This window comes from Oreochromis aureus, linkage group 17, assembly GCF_013358895.1.
Source record: "Oreochromis aureus strain Israel breed Guangdong linkage group 17, ZZ_aureus, whole genome shotgun sequence".
NCBI lineage: Eukaryota > Metazoa > Chordata > Actinopteri > Cichliformes > Cichlidae > Oreochromis > Oreochromis aureus.
In genome coordinates, this window is record NC_052958.1 from 9,862,445 (window position 1) to 9,882,475 (window position 20,031).

The 20,031-nt window shown below is 41.2% G+C and overlaps 2 protein-coding genes across 5 annotated transcripts; both read left to right on the plus strand.

Annotated features, from left to right (window-relative positions):
• Window positions 1–1,161: 1,161 nt before the first annotated feature.
• Window positions 1,162–6,426, plus strand: si:dkey-14d8.1 (zinc finger protein 37). Of its 2 annotated transcripts, none has more exons than XM_039601565.1 (7): window positions 1,162–1,387; window positions 2,066–2,265; window positions 2,448–2,540; window positions 2,638–2,727; window positions 2,863–2,973; window positions 3,624–3,747; window positions 3,893–6,426. In XM_039601565.1, exons 1-7 carry the CDS (start codon window positions 1,363–1,365, stop codon window positions 5,581–5,583), a joined length of 2,334 nt encoding a protein of 777 aa, XP_039457499.1. In that variant the 5' UTR covers window positions 1,162–1,362; the 3' UTR covers window positions 5,584–6,426. The 2 variants fall into 2 exon arrangements, with proteins under 2 accessions (XP_039457499.1, XP_031582486.1); XM_031726626.2 differs by having other exon boundaries at window positions 1,165–1,387; window positions 2,635–2,727.
• A 1,322-nt stretch (window positions 6,427–7,748) lies between these two features.
• Window positions 7,749–17,541, plus strand: LOC116309820. Of its 3 annotated transcripts, none has more exons than XM_039601474.1 (12): window positions 7,749–8,361; window positions 9,528–9,725; window positions 9,807–10,184; window positions 10,428–10,778; window positions 10,864–11,238; window positions 11,802–12,004; window positions 12,161–12,262; window positions 14,501–14,593; window positions 15,006–15,116; window positions 15,303–15,426; window positions 15,629–15,874; window positions 15,962–17,541. In XM_039601474.1, the coding sequence occupies exons 1-12, from the start codon at window positions 8,160–8,162 to the stop codon at window positions 16,813–16,815; spliced, it is 3,237 nt and encodes a 1,078-aa protein (XP_039457408.1). In that variant the 5' UTR covers window positions 7,749–8,159; the 3' UTR covers window positions 16,816–17,541. The 3 variants fall into 3 exon arrangements, with proteins under 3 accessions (XP_039457408.1, XP_039457406.1, XP_039457407.1); XM_039601472.1 differs by having other exon boundaries at window positions 7,750–8,601; XM_039601473.1 differs by having other exon boundaries at window positions 7,750–8,601; window positions 10,867–11,238.
• The last annotated feature ends 2,490 nt before the right edge of the window (window positions 17,542–20,031 follow it).

A 20,031-nucleotide genomic window follows, 5' to 3' on the forward strand; every position in this document is an offset into this window, starting at 1 on the left:
AGCAACAGGACTCCACAGTGTGTCACTTAAAACATTAATGGCAGCAACAACGAAGGAAAACTTGTTAGTCCTGCACCGTGGTAATTTGTGTCTGCAGCCAGATGGAAGGAGCTCAAACTCCTCTGCCGGAGGGTGTGATGATTTAGCAAGAATTGGTCGAGGCTTGCTTAGAATATTTAAAATCTAAAGTGTTGAAAATTAGTTTTTAGTGATGCCTGCCACTTTGCAACACACTTTTACAATACCCTGAAGTCTGTTTTTGATGTTAAGAAGGCCATACCAACTGATGAAAGTAAAAGTATATCAAACATGAGTAAAACATTCTCATACAAGTATAATCAACAAAACATAGGAGTTTGCAAAGGAAATGCAGCTGCCAGTGGGCTTTTTCTACATACTGCATCAACATGACAGTCATCAGTGACATTACCCAGGCATTTGTATTCATCACTGGCCAATCTTGGGCCAATTTTGGTGAACCTGTGTGAACTATAGGCTCAGTCTCCTGTCCTTAGCTGACAGGATTGGTACCTGGTGTGGCATGCTGCTGTTGCCCATCTGCTTCAAGGTTCAAATTGTGAAAAAATAAATAAATAAAAAAATTGCTGCTGACTGGATATTTTCTCTCTTTTTCTGCACCATTCTCTATAAACCTTAGAGATGTTTGTGGGGGGAAATCCCAACAGATCAGCAGTTTCTGTACTCAGAACAGTTTTCAATACTCAGAACAACCTGTCTGGTAGCAAAAACATGCAAAAGTTACTTATATTACATTGCTTTGTTGACTCTCAATATAATGCTTGGTTTAAACTTCAGCAAGTTGTGATTGCCTGATTAGATATTCGTGTTAACAGGCAGTTGAACAGGTGTACCTAGTAAAGGGGCAAGTTAGTGTATATGAGCAGCTAGTTTTTTGGGGGGGGGTGTTTTGTTTCTCTTTTTTCCCCATTCAGAAACAAAAAATTTTCCAACTAAATATTTATGCACAGCCTGTTCCTAATGCTGGTTTGCACTCATTGGATTCATTATATGAAGCTCGCCCTTCACGATGGTAACAGTATCTCCTTGTCAATTGACTCAGTAATGTAATAATTTAAAGAAACGTTTCATAGTTTTCTTCCTCCTCCTGAACAATGAAGATTTTGGTGCTTTTATATTGTTTAGGAACATCCGCCGGATGTACCCGGACTTTTGTTTTGGAAAGCCGCTGCTAAGCGGTCGCCATTATTCTTCCTGGCTTGACGCTCAAGCTAAAGACGGTTTATTACTTTAAAAACGTTATATTTCGAGATAAACTGTTACAGTCTGTCTGGTGCTGTCGGTTGACCGTCTCTTGAAGTGGTGACGCATCCTGAGCACAGTATGGAAAAACGCTCTCATACTACAAGTAAGTTGCTAAGCTAACGCTTGTAAGCTATCTGTCGCTATCCGCCGCCGAGACAGGCGGTGAGAAAAGAAGATGCAACGCCATCCATCTGTTGCAGTAAGCAGACACTTTCCTCTAAACCTATAGCCACCCTGAATGCAGTTACATCTCTCAGGATATTTTTGAGCGCTGTTTGACAGGTAGTTACATGGCTAACTAGCTCAGGAGGCTAAAGCTTTTAAATTAAAACATCCATCCTCCGGATACACTCGTTTGTCTTTGTATATTATCGTTTACGCTAACTCCTACGAATAACGGTAAGATGAGCCCAACATCTACTTGAAGTTTGAATCCAGCTCTGCAGAAAATTGGCGCTCATTCTCTACACCAGTGCACACGCACACGCAGGCGTGCACTTTTTCAGACCCTCTGCAGCTCCTCTGCAGCCTTCAAAAGCATCCCGCTTGCGCTACAGCGCCCCCTACATGCAGTAATGGCACAACCTCACAAATGGCACAACCTCTGACGTTTTTCTATGACCAAAACTCACAAATTTGCTATCACTGACACAGGGCGGATTTGTGCTAAGTTTGTGGGTGTGGATGCCTGAGATTTATAGTGATTCTTTTTAATATCGGCCTCATAACAGCACAGTAACAGCCACATTGTGCAATGTAATGTTTTCAAACTCGTTTTCAGGTGCCCTTCCCTTGGCCTCCCTTCGCCTTATGGCATCTCCTCTGCAGCTGACGTATTCGTACATCTGGCAGGTCGTACGGCACAAAAACGTCAAGCAGTATGGGAAAGTGGAGGAGTTTGTGACCATGGTGGTACAGACTGTTCCTGACCTCATGAGTTTCAAACAGACTGCCCAGCTGATCTTGGGGCTGAGAGCAAGGGTGAGCTGTTTGTGTGTCTGCATCAAATGCTAGTTGATGATTATGAAGCTGAGAGTAATCCATAAATTGTATGAGTCTAGATTAATGCTTTTTTTCCTCTACAAGCCTTCTTTACACTACAGTTTGGGGGGGGGGGGGCAGTTAATACAATCTGTATGGTGACTAATGTGCTTGTGCTGCAGATCATTTTGGATTTGCTTCGTAAAGACGGTCCACCGGATTCTAAGGCGATACAGACTCTTATAAATAAATTAAAGGTCTCCACATCATCAGGGGTAGGTGTGAACAACTATTCTGCTTGAAAGTTTCAGTTGCAATTTTTTTAAATGCATGGATTAATTCTGAGTTTAAGTGTTTCCTCTGCTGCAGAAGGATGCAGAAGTGGAGAAATCGCAAACAAATTTCATGGTACTGGTCCAGAATCTGCTTAAAAACCCTACTGAGAGGAAGCGCTTCTTCAAGGTAAACATATGCTAATGTGGTGTTATACAGGCACTGGTTGTAACCCTTGTATTTCCTCTTTTGTTGTCAGTATAGTGTTTAGAGATATGCCATTTACTGTTCACAACATGGTTGAACATATTTTTTCCTCAATAGGAAGTGTTCCCTGTTCAGTATGGCACAAAGTTTGACACAGCGCTGCAGACTCTGATTGCAGGCTTAGTGTGCAAGCTGGAGCAACTTCTTCCTATGCCCAATTTGTCCCAGGTATGCATTTGTGATACATTTATGACATTTATCCCAGGGCTCTCACAGCAGGGTGGGCTACTGTTTAGAGATCAGACATGTTTTATCTCAGGATCATCTAAATTCAGTTGCAAAACATGCTGTAGCAGACTTTAAGAGATGTTTATCCGGTGATGTAATTGGCCACAACTAAAGCAGAATGTAATTCTTATTCATCTTAACACTCATTATAGTGTCCAGACACGCTGGGGTGTCTGCTGTACGTCTCTACGCCATGCATAATGGAGCACCCAATTATTTTTTTATCATAAATGTAGGTCAGAGTTAGAAAATTAATTGTCTGTCTGTTTGACACTGATAACAGAAATTTTAAAGTCTCTATTTAAAGGTTTTTATTGGTCTACTGTGAAAATGTAGACAAATATGATTTAGTCTGAGAATTAAAGTGTAATGTCACATTTAACACATTCACTCATTCACGCATACACAAAAGCTCCCCCAGTTTAAGACTCTTAGGAGACTCAAATCCCTGGAAGGGCTGTGTCAAAAAGAGCATCCGGTATAAAAATCTGTGCCAAATCAAATATGCGCATCCATCCACTGTGCCAAGCCTTTTCAAATAAGGAAGCAACTGAAAGAAGCATTAATTCATTTTAATGCCTGAACTTCAGCTTGGTGCCATGATTTCAACGGAGCCCAGTGTTCTGGAGGCATGTGGAGGCTTTATCCCTGATCCAGTGGATCTGAAGACACTCCTTCTGCACCAGCAGGCCAAAGGACTCCTTGGTGTTAAAGGTATACTTTAGGTTGTGTAAAGATTGAATGATTTTTTTTATTCCTTTTTTATCAAAATACAACGACAGATATATGGGTGTCTTCGCTTGTTGGTATTATGATTCGTTCAGTTCAATTTGAAAAACTTACACTTCTTTTTGTGCAGCCACTATCTCATCTTCAGTGGGCGACTGTGTCCTCTCTTCACTTGCCTTCCGGCCCAAACCTGTTGATCCACCACCAGAATCTCCAAAAACAGTAGAGGTCACTCCTAAAGAAACAAACCAAACTTCCGTCAGTGACACCGAAGACGTGGGTGTGATTTCAGATGATCCTGACAGCCCAGCAGTCAACATTTACAGTCCTCCGCTCAGGGGGCGGTATGATTTTAAAACACTTTATAGCTCTGCATCAAAGGAAAGGAGTGTCACAGCAGCAGCTCAAAAGGAGAACTTGGTGCAGAAAGAGAGTTCTGCACAAGAACAGCCTGCCGCAACTCCGCAGAGCAAAGAGAATAATGCACCCCAACCGCCACCATCAGAAGCAGAGAAACCAGCACCACAGCCACTGCCTTTGAAATCAATCCCTTTCAGGGTAGTTACGGTGCCGTGCAAAACTGCTCCCACTTTACCAAATGCAGATGGTGCAGGAACAAAAGATGGTCAGAAGCCCCAGACTCAGCGTGTCACTTTGCATCAGTGGGTGTCACAGATAGCCTCCAACTCTCTGTCACTCCCTGCCCTGCCACCTCTTCCTCCACCCAGGCTGAGTGCTGGAGATGACGCAAGGCCAAGCATAAGAAGAAAAAAGCAATTTAGGCCTCTGGGCGACAGGTTTACTTGCAATGTGTGTGATAAGAGCTTCCCCTATCAGTCCAAGCTGATGGACCACGAACGAATTCATACAGGAGAGAAGCCTTTCCTCTGCTCAGCATGCAACAAAAGTTTCCGAACACAGGCGTTCCTCAACAACCACCTCAAGACCCACAGCGCATCTCGTCCTTACGCTTGTGGGCAGTGCGGGAAGTGTTTCACAAAACTCCAGAGCCTGACGAAGCACATTCTCGCCCACAGTGGGCAAAAGCCGTTTTATTGTAACATCTGCAACAAGGGTTTCACGCAGTCCACTTACTTCAAAAGACACATGGAGTGCCACACAAGCCAGATGACGTTTCCTTGCAAGCACTGCAATAAAGTCTTTCCTACGGCTTTCAAGCTGTCGAACCACGAGCGCTGGCACACCAGAGATCGCCCTCACATGTGTGAGCGCTGCGGGAAGAGATTCCTCGTCCCCAGCCTGCTGAAGAGACACATGGGCTACCACATCGGCGACCGCCAGTATCTCTGCTCCCAGTGTGGGAAGACCTTTGTCTATTTGTCTGACCTGAAGAGACACCAGCAGGACCATGTGCCCAAAGCAAAGATCCCATGTCCTGTCTGCCAAAAGAAGTTCTCCAGCAAGTACTGCCTGAGGGTTCACCTGAGGATCCACACCAGAGAAAGACCCTACCGGTGCACTATATGTGAAAAGACCTTCACTCAGGTTGGAAATCTAAAGGTCCACATCAGGTTGCACACCAATGAGCGACCCTTCAGCTGCGACGTGTGCGGGAAGACTTACAAGCTGGCATCCCACCTGAACGTCCACAAAAGGACACATACGTGCAAGAAGCCCTGGACGTGCGACACATGCGGGAAGGGATTCTCTGTCCCCGGGCTTCTGAAGAAACACGAGCAGCTGCACACGAGGGAAGCCAACCCTGATTTCTCCGGTAAGCGGAGGCACAGGGGTAAGCAAAAGAAGCTCTCCCACAAGAGGAAGTTTGATGATGAAGAGGAGGTCAGCGATGATTATTAACCGAAGAAACGTTGACATTTAAATAAAAATGTTTTTAATGTTGAGGCTGATCACTGATTCATTAAAGTGATGTTAGGAATCATTGGCTCTACAGACCGGAGTTATAGCGTGCTATAATCTGTGCCTGACTAGCTGGAGCATCTTAATGAAGAGTCCACTGTTTATGTTCTTAAAATAAGGCAATGTGACAAATTGACTTTAGGTGATGAAGTTAGCCAAAATGTCACATTATCTGGAAATTAAGGTAGCCAAGAGCATTTCTGATTTGGAATTAAAATGTTGTTAATCATTTTATGTAGAAAGAAAGTCATGTTCATTGATAATTGTGGGAAAAATGTTTTCCCAGCATCATGCTGTTCAAGAGGCTATCTAAATATAGCAAACATTTAAGAGATGAGTATCATATAAACAAAAGTATTTCAGCGCATGTGACTGTAGATAAACTGCTGTGTAATAAAATGCTGTAGTGTTGCCACGAAACATTTTAACTTGTCCTATCCTTGTGGAAATTGTAGTAATTAAAACTACTTCCACCACATGCTTTTTTTTTTTAATGAAACATGAACTGTAAGCCTTTCAAATAGTTTGTTTAGTGATATAACTCATGTATTTGTGATTTAAAACTGATAGTTGTTTTGTGTGTGTTTGTGTGTGTGTTCACGTAACACCAAGAAACATAGACGACCTTTATTTCATCTGTGCACAACCATTTAACCTTATGCAAATATGTGATGAGGTTGTTCTGTGAATTCCATTTTTGTTTATGTAACCCCCAAAGAAATATACCTACTCTCAGTATTTTTTGTGATGTTTTTCAGTAAAATAAATATTTGTGTTACAAAGATCTCTCACTGGTGTATTTTGTGAAATTTTAATTCACGACAACAATATGCCCACCATACAGTCTTCTGAATGTCCTGAATTTAGATAGCGTTAGTATGTAAATAAAATGCTCTAAAAAACCAACATAACTATAATAAAGAATTATGCCTCTGTTAGTGTAACTGAATATACAGGCAGCAGATTTATTATAGTTCTTACTAGTAGTGTTGAACTACTAAACGTATATATTATCTTTTTATTAGTTTCAGTATTGTTTTATATTCTTAGTGTAATATAGTTGGGGGGGAGGGCTTTAAGAGATGCAGAATATGTTATTAAATGTAAAGAAAAATGGTAGAAGTATAACTAATGAGATTCCATATGCATAGAAGCAGTTTTAATATCCTAGTAACCATTATAGTAGTTTTAGTTTTAAGGGAATTTTAAGGATTTCCTTTGAACAGCACTTCAAAATAATTGCCCAAGTATTCAAACAAGTATAAGAGCTACATTTTTTTAAACAGTACTGTGCAAAAGGCTTGAGTCACCCCTCGTTGCTTCCAATGAGACAGGCTTTCTTGAGATTTTTAAAGTGACTTTCAAAGTTTGGACATTGGCTGCATTCTCAGTCAATTTCCATCAGTCTCTGACCTGACAATGTCTGACCATTGTCAAATGAGTTCTTCCATTAAGCCACTTAATCAATTCAAGTCATTCAAGCATCAAAATGCACCTAATTCAAGAGATGCCCCAGTGTTGTATCTACACATAACAGACACATTAGCAAAGAAACAATTTTAAACTGAATTTTAGACACTTTGTTAATAGCAGCTTGTTGTACAAACGAGACTTGTTCACCAAAACTGTGATTCCAATAGAGGTAATAACCAAACGCTTGAGATATATAAGCCTAAAGAACTATTACTGACTACTTCAAGAAATTACAAGGCTTGTCTATGAGAGTTCAGACTGTCTCTGAAGTCTGTTTTTGCTTTTTTTTTTTTAAATTATATTACCAAGTATGTTTGCATATGTTTCAATAAGTTGCTGCACCCGTTTCCCATTCACGTAGTAAAATGTAAAGAAATGCCACTCCAACAGGATTGGCGTTTAATTGGAGCCACCTTGACTCATCCCAGGGCAGGATTTATGTGAAGGCATTTGACTCACTAACAAACACTAAAACATAACAGTGCACACTAACGTTTTAGTTTTCTTTTTTTTTTCTATCCTGAGACAAATGTTTTTATGTGTATTAAAGTATGTTAAAATGTTTTAAACCTAGTTTTATGTGACTGTATAGTAAGCCTCCTATTAAAGACAGTGGTCCAGGAACAGCTAGCTCGCTTTCTTGTAACCATTTGTACGACAGCACGGTGAAACCGCTTACAGGTCGTCCTATTTTATTTATTTATATCGCTGGAACCATAACTAAAGAAACCGTCGGATTAAAAGTGTGCCACTTCCAACCAAATCGTAAAAATGATGCCGCTTGCTCTTTTTTAACTTCATGGAAACGCCCTGTCACGGTGCCGTCTCAGTTCAGTCCATAACTACGGGGCGGCTTCCGACACCAATCTGCCACCTAACCGCGCATTTCCACTGGCCCAGGATGGCACGCCTCTGGTCCGCTATACGAGCCAAACCGTAATCAACCATTATCTCCGCCCTCAGCCGAGCCGTATCCAGGCAACGCTCTACTTCACTGGTTCCAATGAGGTGACGTCATTTAGGCGACAGGAGGAAGGAGCGCCATGTTGAAAAAAAAAAAAAACATTCCAGCTTCTCTTAGTTGCTCTGGTTTTCTGAACTGCAAGGAAGGAGAGATCATGGAGCCGCTGGTGCACTGGTCTCATGAAGAGACCCGAGCGCTTATCGGTGTGTGGTCAGAGGAGAAAATCCAGCGTGACTTGGAGGAATCCTTCAGAAACGAGACCGTTTACAGGGAGATGTCAGGTAGGTTGGCTGCTCTGGGAATAAGCCGCTCTGCTAAACAGTGCAGAGCCAAGATAAAGAAACTTAAACAAGAATATAGAAACATGAGGAGACACGGTGAAAGGAGTGAGGCAGTCACAAAGACCTTCAGGTGGTATGACGCTATGGACGCTATCATGGGTAACAAGGGTGCCCGGACACAGAGCAGAGAGCGGCCGTCTTCTGTGGTACTGGAAGTCATGGTTCCTGATGTGGAAGCAAGTAAGTTGGAGAGAATACAGAATAAATACAGATACAAAGTACAGCAAATACTAACTGCAGTTAGAGTTTATGTGGATTCTTGCTTCTCTTCTCTATTTTACTGTCTGTTTAGTTTGTTATATTGTATTTTATTTTACTGAGCTGTTGAACTTGATGTGAGCTGGTTTGTTATAGTTTCTGTTTAATGTTTTTGCTGCTCATTACTGTTCAAAAGGCTTGGGTCACTCCTCACCTCTTAATTTTTTAAAAGTTGTCTTTAGCAACAGTTCTCCAGGTTTTCCGAAAGACTTTTCTGAAGTTTTTCTCTGAGCACTGGCTGCTTTTTCACTTATTTTCGATCCAGACCTGACCATTTTCAGAGGAAAAGTTTTTTTCTTCATTTAATTTCCAAAAGAAGGCTTGCATAAGAGAGTAAAAGGTGTGTTGAGGAATAAAGATGGTCAGAATCAGAAAGACTTTATTTATCCCCAAGGAGCAATTAACATACAACAGAGCAGCAATACGTTGAAGATAAGGACAGGACATAAACAGGCAATAAGAGTGAGATAATAAATACATAGAATATACAGTATATACACAAATTACACAGATTACACTGGTCATACCAAATATTGACCTTCAAGCACCTTAGAACTGTACAAACTCTGTTTTGCCTTATATGGGGTGGCTGTAGCTCACGAGGTAGAGCTACTAATCTACTACTCTATCTAATCATCAATCCTCAGTCTGCATGCCAAATATCTTTGGGCTAACCCCAAGTTGATCTTCGATGCATCCATCGGACTATGAATGTGCTCAAATTTGAGAGAGAAAGCACTTACATAGAAAAACAAAGAAATTGTGGGTGGCTCAAGACTTTTGCACAGTACTGAATAACACAGTAACTTCCCAGTTATGCAAATTAATTAGTTATTTTTCTCTTTAAGGTCCACCCACTGTAACAGACACTCCAGAAAACTGTACAACATCCACCCATTCACTGCCACTCACTCTGCCCAGACCAGCAGCTTGTCCTGCAGGGACCCCACAAGTATCTTCCTTCTATTCTGTTCACCTTCATGATTTTGATGGTCCTTCTACAAGCAATCCAGTCACCTCCACTGCTGTACAAACATCAGTCAAAGGCAAGTAGTTATCAAGCCAAACATAGTTGCAAGTAAGGCTGCTTTACGGCTTGAATAAATTATTTTCTGTTACTTTCACAGACACCCCCTTGTGTTGTTGGTCGAGTAAAGAGGTCCAAGCATTGCTGACCCTTTGGGCAAACCCCGAGGTTCAACAGGAGCTTCTCCTCAACGTGAGAAATAATAAAGTTTACACCTGCCTCAGTTCCAAACTGGCATTGCTCGGCTTTAACAAAGCACCAAAGAAATGCAGGGAGAAGATCAAAAAGCTAAAGCAGGAGTACAAGAGGATCAAGAACGGCCAGTACAGGGGTGGAAGCAGCAGTGTGTGGTTTGCCATTATGGATGAAGTCCTCAGTTCCCAGGCTCTCACAGCAAAGCGTTCACAGACAGTGCAGCCTTCCTCCACAGTGCACTCCCTTGGTGTGCAGTCTCTTGCAATGAATGTGGATACAGATGGTAAGTTGGAAAAAAACTAGAAAAAATACTTAATGGTATCCTTTTTTTTTTTTCAATAAGATTAGTTATTGACCTAACTGTGTCCTCGTAACTGTGGTTTTGACAAGTTATCTAAGTCTCTTCAGAACACATCAAATTGATTACTTTTAATTCTATAATAAATAATAAATTTGTGTTTCTTAGGTAAACATAAGCTCATAATTCATGCTCTTTTTTTATTCTTAAATTTCTGTGCATTTTTAGATGAAACACCGTGGTTGCCTGATGAAGTCCAAGTGCTGGTGACACTTTGGGCACAACCAAACATTCAGAAACAGCTTCTCACCGCAGCGAGCGATCAGGTTTTCACGTACCTCAGCAGTGAGCTATCACTGGTGGGGTTTAACAAGACACCACGTCAGTGCAGCGTCAAAGTGAATGAGCTTAAAGAGGAGTACAAAAAAATCAAGCAAATGGAGCCATATGGAGTTGTTAAAGGCGACTGGTTTGCTATTTTGGATAGTGTTTTAGACGCTGATGGAGTGACTTTAAAAGAGGTGGATTCATGCACTGTGCAGAAAAAGGCTAAACCACCACAACATGAGCATGTGGATGGTAAGTTGTTTAAAACTTAATAATAAATGGTTTTGTGCAGAAAAAAATTTGGTGATCTGTTGCTATATTCTTTTTTTGATTCCAGCAGATAAATTGCGGGCTGTTTGGGCACCAGACGAAGTCAGAGTTCTGCTCAGTCGATGGGCAGAGGAAAGCGTCCAGGAGCAGCTTCGATCAAATCCGAGAAACGAGAGAGCGTTTGCTCAGCTGAGCTCCGAGCTCGCCACTCAGGGTTTTGATAAGACCACGAGTCAATGCAGGTCGAAAATAGCACTCCTGACACAAAGGTACAGAAGGATCAAGGCACAGGAAGACCCGGAAAAGCAAAAAAGCAGATGGTTTGCCATCATGGATGAAGTCCTCAGTCGCAGCAAGACAGAGACTGAAACTAAACCAGTCAGAGATTCAGAGCGTGCATCTCTGCAGACATCACAGCAGAGCCTACCTGACACAGCGGAGGGTAAAATGAGCTCCTGTTTAATCACTTTGCAGTGGCTAACTGAATCCAGCTGCAGTAAACATGATGGGATGTGGGTCTCTGTGTGGAAGAGATTATCGCAGCCAAGACGACTAAATTTGCTGTAGCTTTCAGTAAAGTGAGTTACAGTACGATCAAATATTTGTTGTGTTATTTTTGCAATTTATTGTTTACGGATTAAATGACCTTCCACAACTGAAGACCCCTCTTTAGGCAAGATCAGCTCCACCTAAACTATGCAGGATCCATGAATATAAACTCAACGCTGCATTCCTCCAAAGCATTCACCCTGTGAATTCCAAACAACCTTGTTGTAACATAGTAGTAATTAAAAACAAGCCAGGGAGCAAATCTCAAAGCCCCCCCTGCTTTCATACACATCAACTCACCTTTTCTCAATCCACTAACTCCACTTTAACTCCCTGCAATTTAAAACTTGCTCTTCTTAGACTTTACAGACATAAAATAATAGCTTGATAACTAAATATGCCAATTTCAGTTGCTTGTTAATTTAGATTTTTCAGTCTCTCCTTTTCTCTCTACAGGTTGCCGTTTGTCCGTCTCCTCGTTGTGCCTCCTGGTTCCAACTCTGCGTCTGATGTGCGCCTTTGCCTGGCAGGTGGTTCAGTGTTGTAATGTGGCACAGTACAGAAAGGTGGAGGAGCTGGTGAAGTTAGTGACGGAGGTGGCTCCAGAGCTGCTGACAGCCAGAGAGAGAGTGCAACTCCTCCTCAGACTGAGAGCCAGGGTGAGAGGCGAGGGTTAGTGGAGTGTTGGGGAGAGAATTCAGTGTCTTATCTTCCCCACATTAGAGTATATTTTATTAATATTCAACAACAAGCTAAGGGGAAAAATACTTTATTAGTGTAGATCATTAACTAGCATTTGAAAATGTCTGTTTAAGCTTGTGCTGGAGTTGTGTCTCAGCGAGAACACGACTAACCTGCTGAATATCCAGCCCCACCTGAATGTCATCCGAGACCTCACCTTAAGCTGTGAACAGGAGGTAGGTTTCTCAGGTACAGTTTCACTCTGTGTACATTTTATGTTCTTTCAGACTTCTAAAAACGTCTTTACCAAAGAATTTAGCACAAATGAAGAAATTAGGCTGGCCTCCAGCTCTTTGCTGAAAGCCTTGAGCTTTTAGTAACTTTGAGCAACATGTTTTTTAAATCAAAAACAACCGTGTTTCTCAACTGGCCTTGGTGAAATATGAAAATAAGCAAACAACAAAGAAATAGTGGGATTAGTTATTTCGATTTCCCATTTTGCAAACACAGTAGTCATTAAACGGATGCCCCGTTTTTATCAAATGGTAAATTAACATGTGTATAACATGCATTCATTCAGTCTTTGCACCCCTATTTTGCACATTTGCTCTTTGCCTGCTCATTAGTCCCAACATGCAAAATCATTTGAAGCGTTGCTGTTAGAGCAAGAAGGTCTGAGGTCAACAACCGACTCTTCACAGCTCAAATTAAGAAACATTCCTTCCTCAACCCCCTTGAACATTAGAAAATTGGGGCTGGTCTCTACTTTGCCTGAGACACTGAACCCGCCTCTCCCATTTGAGCTCAGCGTTGGTCCCATGTTCTTCATAAGTAAGTAAGTAAGTAAGTAAAGTTTATTTATTAAGCGCTTTTCATAGACAGGTAGTCACAAAGCGCTGCACACAGAGATTAAAATAAACAGTACAATAAATAGCAAAATGCACAATATACACAATATATAATTTAAATGTAAATTAAAAAATATAAAAATGTAAAAAGCATTGGTCAACAGAAAGCTTGTTTAAACAGTAAAGTTTTTAACTGTTTTTTAAAGGATTCCACAGAGTCAACCAAACGTAGTTGTAGAGGTAGACTGTTCCACAGCCTTGGCGCCACAGCCTGAAAGGCTCTGTCCCCTTTTGTCTTCAGACGTGTTCTGGGAGCAACCAACAAACTCTGAGTCTGTGAGCGGAGACGGCGAGCAGTAGTGTATTTTGTGAGAAGCTTGGATAAATAATCTGGGGCTTGGCCATTTAGTGCTCTGTATGTTAAAACAATAATTTTAAAACGAATTCTAAAATCTATTGGGAGCCAATGTAAAGAACATAAAATAGGAGTGATGTGAGCTCGCTTGCTAGAGCGAGTTAGCAGTCTGGCTGCTGCGTTTTGTATAGCTTGGAGGCGAGAAAGAGATGATTTATCCAAGCTGGTAAACAGGGAATTACAATAATCTAAACACGATGACACAAATGCGTGGACAATTTTTTCCAGTTCAGCTAAGGAGACCATATGTCGCAGTTTGGAAATATTCCTTAAATGAAAGAAACAGGAACGAGACAGAGATTTTACGTGTGAGTCAAGGCCCAAAGAAGAGTCAAATATTACTCCAAGATTTCGAATATTTGGCTTAGCAGAAGAACAGAAAGGGGCAAGAACCTGACTGATTTTAGAATATAGATCAGGAGGAGCTATGATCATGGTCTCTGTCTTGTTCATGTTTAAAACAAGGTAATTGTTAGAAAGCCAATCAGAGATTTGAGTTAAAGCCTGGACTAGGGTGGACAGCCTATCCAGCTGATGAGGCTTAAAGGACATATACAGCTGAATGTCATCGGCATAGAAATGATAAGAAAGGTCACTAAAAGACTGAATAATGCCAGCTAAAGGAAGCATATAAAAAGAAAATAATAATGGACCCAAAACTGAACCCTGTGGAACCCCGCAGGTTAGGGCAGCAGTGTTGGAGGAGAACCTATCAGTCCTAACAGAAAAGGTCCTGTCTGATAAGTAGGAAGAAAACCAGTCTAAGGCGGTGCCAGATATACCAGCCAGAACCTTCAGCCTGTTGAGTAGGATTTTGTGGTGCTTTGATTTTTTTCCCCCTGCTTTTTTCATAACATATTTATTACTGATGTTTCACTGAGCTTTTGAGCTTTGAATAAACACTTTTGATGTTTGTTTGTTTTATAATTTCTTAGTTTACTTTCACAGATTCAAACTGAAAACTCTGTTTATTTGATATTTCTGTACAAATTAAAAGTAGCCTCCAAATGTTTAATCCTGAGACAGTGGGCTGTGTCCTTCAGCTATAATACACACTGACCAGATCTCAGCAGCCACTTATTAAATTACATTTCTCACACTCTATTATCAATTATCATGTGATTAAAAACAATATCAGAGTCATGTCTTTTTTAATGTAAGAACCCAGCATGTACATGTTAAACATGTTTGTCTTTGACACCGTTTGACAGGATGCCACCGAGCTGGAAAATTCAAAGTCCAACTTTGTGGAGGTTGTTCATGCCATACTGGAGAACCCAGAGGAGAGACAGAGGTTTTATAAGGTGAGATGCACAGTCACACAGTTATCATAATTAAAAAAAATATAATGAGTGAACTTTATTAGGGAAGAAGGAGTGGAGACATCGCAGCTCAAATATCTTTTCCATTTCAGTTTTTGCAACAAGTTCATGTTTCATGTAAATTCTTTCCACTTTACCATCTCGGACTTTTTATGAAGAACATCCAGGACAAAGATACACGTCTTAATAGGAATTACACAAAAATTTCCAGTCCTTGCTATCATTATGGAAAAAGGATGTTGTTTAACTAGAAAACTAGATTATCTTGATTAACTGGATTATCCAGACATTTTGCAAAATTCCTGTGAAGAAGTGTATCTGTCCACCGGACAAATCTGAGTTGGTGAGGTGGAGAGTTTCAAATTTCAAATGACCTTTTTCCCATTTGTTCTAGGAGGTCTTCTCCATATACTATGGCAAACAGTATGATGTCACACTGCAAACTTTGGTGTGGAAATTCATCTCCAGGCTGGATAATCTCTTACCAATCCCTGATATTAGACAGGTAAGGTTTAAATGTGTTCATATCAATGTGTTCATATCAAATTGTTCATATCAATACACACACACTGTAGTGCTCCATGACCTTAAGCAAACTACTGAATACAAATTGATCAGCGATGTGTCAGCATGCTTTATTCTGTTGATTGTGCACCGCATTCTCATGAAGTGTTTTGCAAACCTTTCACAGACTGCACAGTGGCTCAGCTTCGCTCCCTCTGTCACAGAAGAATGTGCACGCCTTATTTTGGAACCTGATCAGCTGAAGGCGCTACTGAACTTCCATCAGCAACAGTCAGGAAACACAAACAAACGTAAATACATTACTACGGTGGTTAAAATATGATCAGCTGACTGGGCTTGCTAAACTGTTAGTAACTAAATAAGCTTTAAAAGTAACTCAAGTTTTAATTTTTCAGCCTTGAAATAAAACAATTCAGAAGTTGGAATACAACAAAACGTGTATTAGGAAGGCTGCACATCAGTATTTAATGTGGGTTTTTCTGTCTCTCGTAGGCTGTTCTCAGGCTGATGAGAATATGTTTTTGCCAAAGCTGTCGTTTAATCCCAAAGAAAACTTCCAGCATGTTTCAGCACAACTGGATGAAATTTCAAGCAGCAAAGATGAAAGACAGTTTGATTACAGCGAGGCCGAAGAGCCAGCTGATTGCAAAGCACCTGTGAAGGGCTGCGGGAAAGAAATTGAAGACCTAAAGTTAAAACATGAACAAAGCGATGGCATGGCACCTTCAGACTGCTCAGGTATGCAAGCACTGACACCTTTGAGAATAACTGATTTCCATTGAATTTCCACATTCTTATGAGTCCTCATTATCTTCCCATTTTCAGATTTAAATTGTACACCTTTGCAGCTGCAGACCTGCTCTCTGTGTCCCTACTCTGACAGCCATGTGTCAGGACTTCTCAGGCACATCAGAGAAGAGCATCTGATCCAGGAATCTAGTCATCTTCCTATCACAGATCCTGGGAAAGACTGCGTCTTTCAGAGAGTCATAGATCAAACGTTCACTCCTAAGATGAGGAGGATAACGGACACTTGTGAGTATTGCGGGAAGGTCTTTAAGGATGTATCAGCCCTAACCAGCCACATTAAAACACACACTCTTCCATTCCACTGTGACAAGTGTGACAAGAAGTACTCCTCCAAGTGGTCGCTGACAGTGCACCGTCGGATTCACACAGGCGAGACTCCATATCTGTGTTCGTACTGCGGTCAAGGCTTCAGGTCTTCAAATATCCTCGCTCTGCACGTCCGTATACACACAGGAGACCGCCGCTACAAATGTCCCATATGCGGAAAAACGTCAATCCAGCATCTGTCGAGACACATGCGCATGCACCGAGGGGAAAAGAACTATCTGTGTACAGAGTGCGGGAAGGCTTTTCTGTCCTCTGGGGAGCTGAGGCTTCACATGAGGTTTCACACAGGCGAGCGGCCGTACACGTGCAAACACTGCGGGAAAGGCTTCATCGCAAAGTGCCTGCTGACCGTTCACACCCGCCAGCACACAGGGGAGAGTCCTTATAGGTGCTCGCTGTGTCCGAAATCCTTCCGCACTTTGAGAGCGCAGAAAAGACACCTGGTGATACACTCGAGCAAAAAGTCTTTCCAGTGTTTGAAATGTGGTAAAATATTCAGGCAAGAGGAAACTTTCAAAACACATGCTGATACTCACAAATGATTTAAAGGGGACCTATTATGCTACCACTTATATTCTGTCCAAATTTTCAAGTTGTGCAGTCAGGGTTCAAACAGGAAAATTCCAGAAGCCAAAACTTCAGGCTTCAGACTGCTATAAATGCTTGGCTTGTGCCAATGTTTTTTTTTTTCCCCTCTCTTGGATCTTTATGATGTTATTTAGAGCAAACCCACAAGGGGCAAACAGTCAGGGGAGCAGACAGAGAGCCAACAGTGACTAAACTAGGAGGCTGAGATATCTAAGGTATATTTTTAATTACAAGTCATTCAAAGCTACTTTAACAGTGTCTGTGATTAAAAAATATGGCGCTTAAAATGAGCGTAATAGGTCCCCTTTAAAAAATGGCAGTGTAAAATATTTTAGTTTCAGCAGTTGAGTTTAAAAGTTCTCATTCAGTTATTTTAACTCCACTAGTGCTTAAAGAACCAGCTTAATTGCTGGAAACGATGTAACTCTGTTTCTTTTGGCTACTTCTGTAATCACTAGGACACATTTTGTGTCTCCTTCTGGTCTCAAACTGGGGATCTGTCGGGTTTTAGGCAAATGTTTTTGAAAACTATGTAAAGCTAATATTCCATAAACAGTCCAGTTAGCGCACAGGTAACTTTAAAAGTTTGTGTGAGCTACAAACTGAAGTTATTTGTTACTGAATAAAAGCTGTTGCTACTTGTTGCTACTCGAATAAGAAAAGTTCAAATGTCAATTTTATTTGGGTTCATAAGTGTATAGTTATCAGAAGGTAAGTTCAGCCAAATTATAAGAACAAAATCTCAAAATAGTCGACCTCTCAAATATCTAATATCTAAATCAAGATTCTCCACAGATGTTCTTGATCTCTGGTCCAGCGACTGATCCGCTGCTTCTCTTTGTCTCATCAACACAATGTCTCAGCATGTATGAAACGCCTTAAAGGAAAACAAGACAAAGAAATTCACAATGCAAAACCAAATGTTATTCTGAAGCATTAGTCTGTATAATAAAAACATTGATAAATTTTAGCAGTTTGAAAAATGTGAAAGATATGTGACTCTTAGGTCTCCAAATGATTTATTTCAGGGGCCTGTTTTCCACTTGTGCATATTTCCTGCCATGAAAATTGCATCACAACAATTTTCCCTTTCTTTAGTGCTTTTAAGAGGATCAGTGAGACACTGTCCTCCATATCTGTTTGGACTGGTGCTGTGTAATGTATGTTGTAGTCGGTATGAGGATTCGTTTTCAGAAAGCTCTTCTCAGACAGCCACTCAGTGAGTTGTGATATTAGTAAAATAGTTCCAGCGTTAGTGGCAGTGCGAAAAGAAAACAGATGATATCGGTGGCCGTCCTCCTGAATGATTTCCCATGGCAGACGCAGGACATCGGGTAGGCCTATCAGAGGTTCCCCAGCCAGACTTCTTAGCAATACACCCAACACAAAGCCACAACAGGCCCAGTACCGGGTCACCCAGCGGGGTAAGAAGAATATGCATATTACCTGGAGGGGGGACTCATTGAATACAAGATGTCTGCATTGACGATCCAGAACAGATGAACGGAACTTGTTGTCATAGCAAGGCCTGCTCCCATCAGTCCACACAGGACGACTAAAACCTTAACCACCACAAACAATACATTTTTTGATGCCTAAAATTTAGATTTATGGATGTTTATGGGTGACATCGGGAATAGATATAGAAGCTCTAGCAGCAATGCATATGAAGACTCTTGATTTGACACAACAGAGCTGCAATATTTTTGAATTTGCCCATTGTGAAAAATTACCATACCCCCAAACCATACCACAAATACTGGTCATGTTAAAAACTGATACCCACCTGTTTGCAAATCACATTCTTGAAGATATTACAGCCTAGGTAAGAGGAAGCAGACTAAGTGCAGAGTCAACTGATGACATCACAGCGGCAGCAAGTGCTCCTATGCAAATCAGTGACACGTAGAAGGGACAAAGATGCTGAAGGGCATTTGGCAAGATCATGCCGGCTTTGCCCTCTTCGTATGGGCTGGGTGAACTATACGTGGTCTGGTTCCAATCTGAAAACATATGATTAAAATAAATGTAATCTAATTTATTCAACACCATTTTCTGTGTTCTGTTTCTACATAATTAAAGAGTTCAAGCATAGACTAATTTCAACTGCTTACAGCTGTAATTGTTGATTAGGCTTGCTCAGGCTGACAGTGGTGCTAAAGACAATGAGAAGAAAGAAATGACTAGGTGCTGGTGGATGCCGCCACTGCCCCAATGATGAGCGATGGGATGCCAAGAATGGACGTCACCCGGATCAACAAGGTCTGTGTCAGGTGTCGAGGGACCAGGGCTTCATGTCAGTACCACAGTCCAGGATGAGACAACGAACATCCACAAGTACATCAGGAAGATTGCCCCAAACCGACCGTGTACTCAGTGAATACCCCAAGCAGCAGAAACCCAAGAAAGAGGAGGAACCATCATGGAAGCCCCTACACGGTATGTACCACCGGCAGATAGAGGAAGTGGCTGACATCCAAAAATCCTACTAATGGCTGGACAAAGCTGGACTGAAAGACACTAATCATGGCAGCACAGGAACAAGCTCTCATATCACAGTGCTGTCTGCCTGTTTTTACTCTCTCTATATCTTATATACTGCCCTATTTTCGACTAGAAATGCAGCCAACAAGATTTCAACTCAAAAACTAATTTTTAAGACTAATGGTTCCTTTGCAAAATTCTGTTTTTGACCAGCAAGTCCCAAGTTAAGCTCAAGCTCTATTTGTCTGTTTATTGTTTTATTTTGTACCCCTAAATATAACATAATTCCAAACTACTCCAAGGATTTAGAAACTTAAAAGACCAACTGCTAGAGTTTCCCATGTTTCCCATTCCTGCTGAAAATAAACAGCAGCTTCTCTAACAAAGATGTTACCTGGATGACAGCATATGTCATTCATTATTAATGGTGCCTTAATGCATGTGCTAATTAGCCTTGCCATGTGCAACTTCATACCATCACAAATGTGGTGAAGCATTCACACAAGACAGATTCGTCTCATCTTTAGCCAGTGGAATATACAGTAGCAGCCATGAACTCCAAAAAGGATTTTATCAGGAGTTGAAAAAAATGTTTTCATGAAAAATATTGGAAGGAACGGTTTTGCTTACATATTTATAAGACTGTTTATTTTTATTTACCTGTGTGGTCTTTAGAAAATGTTGAG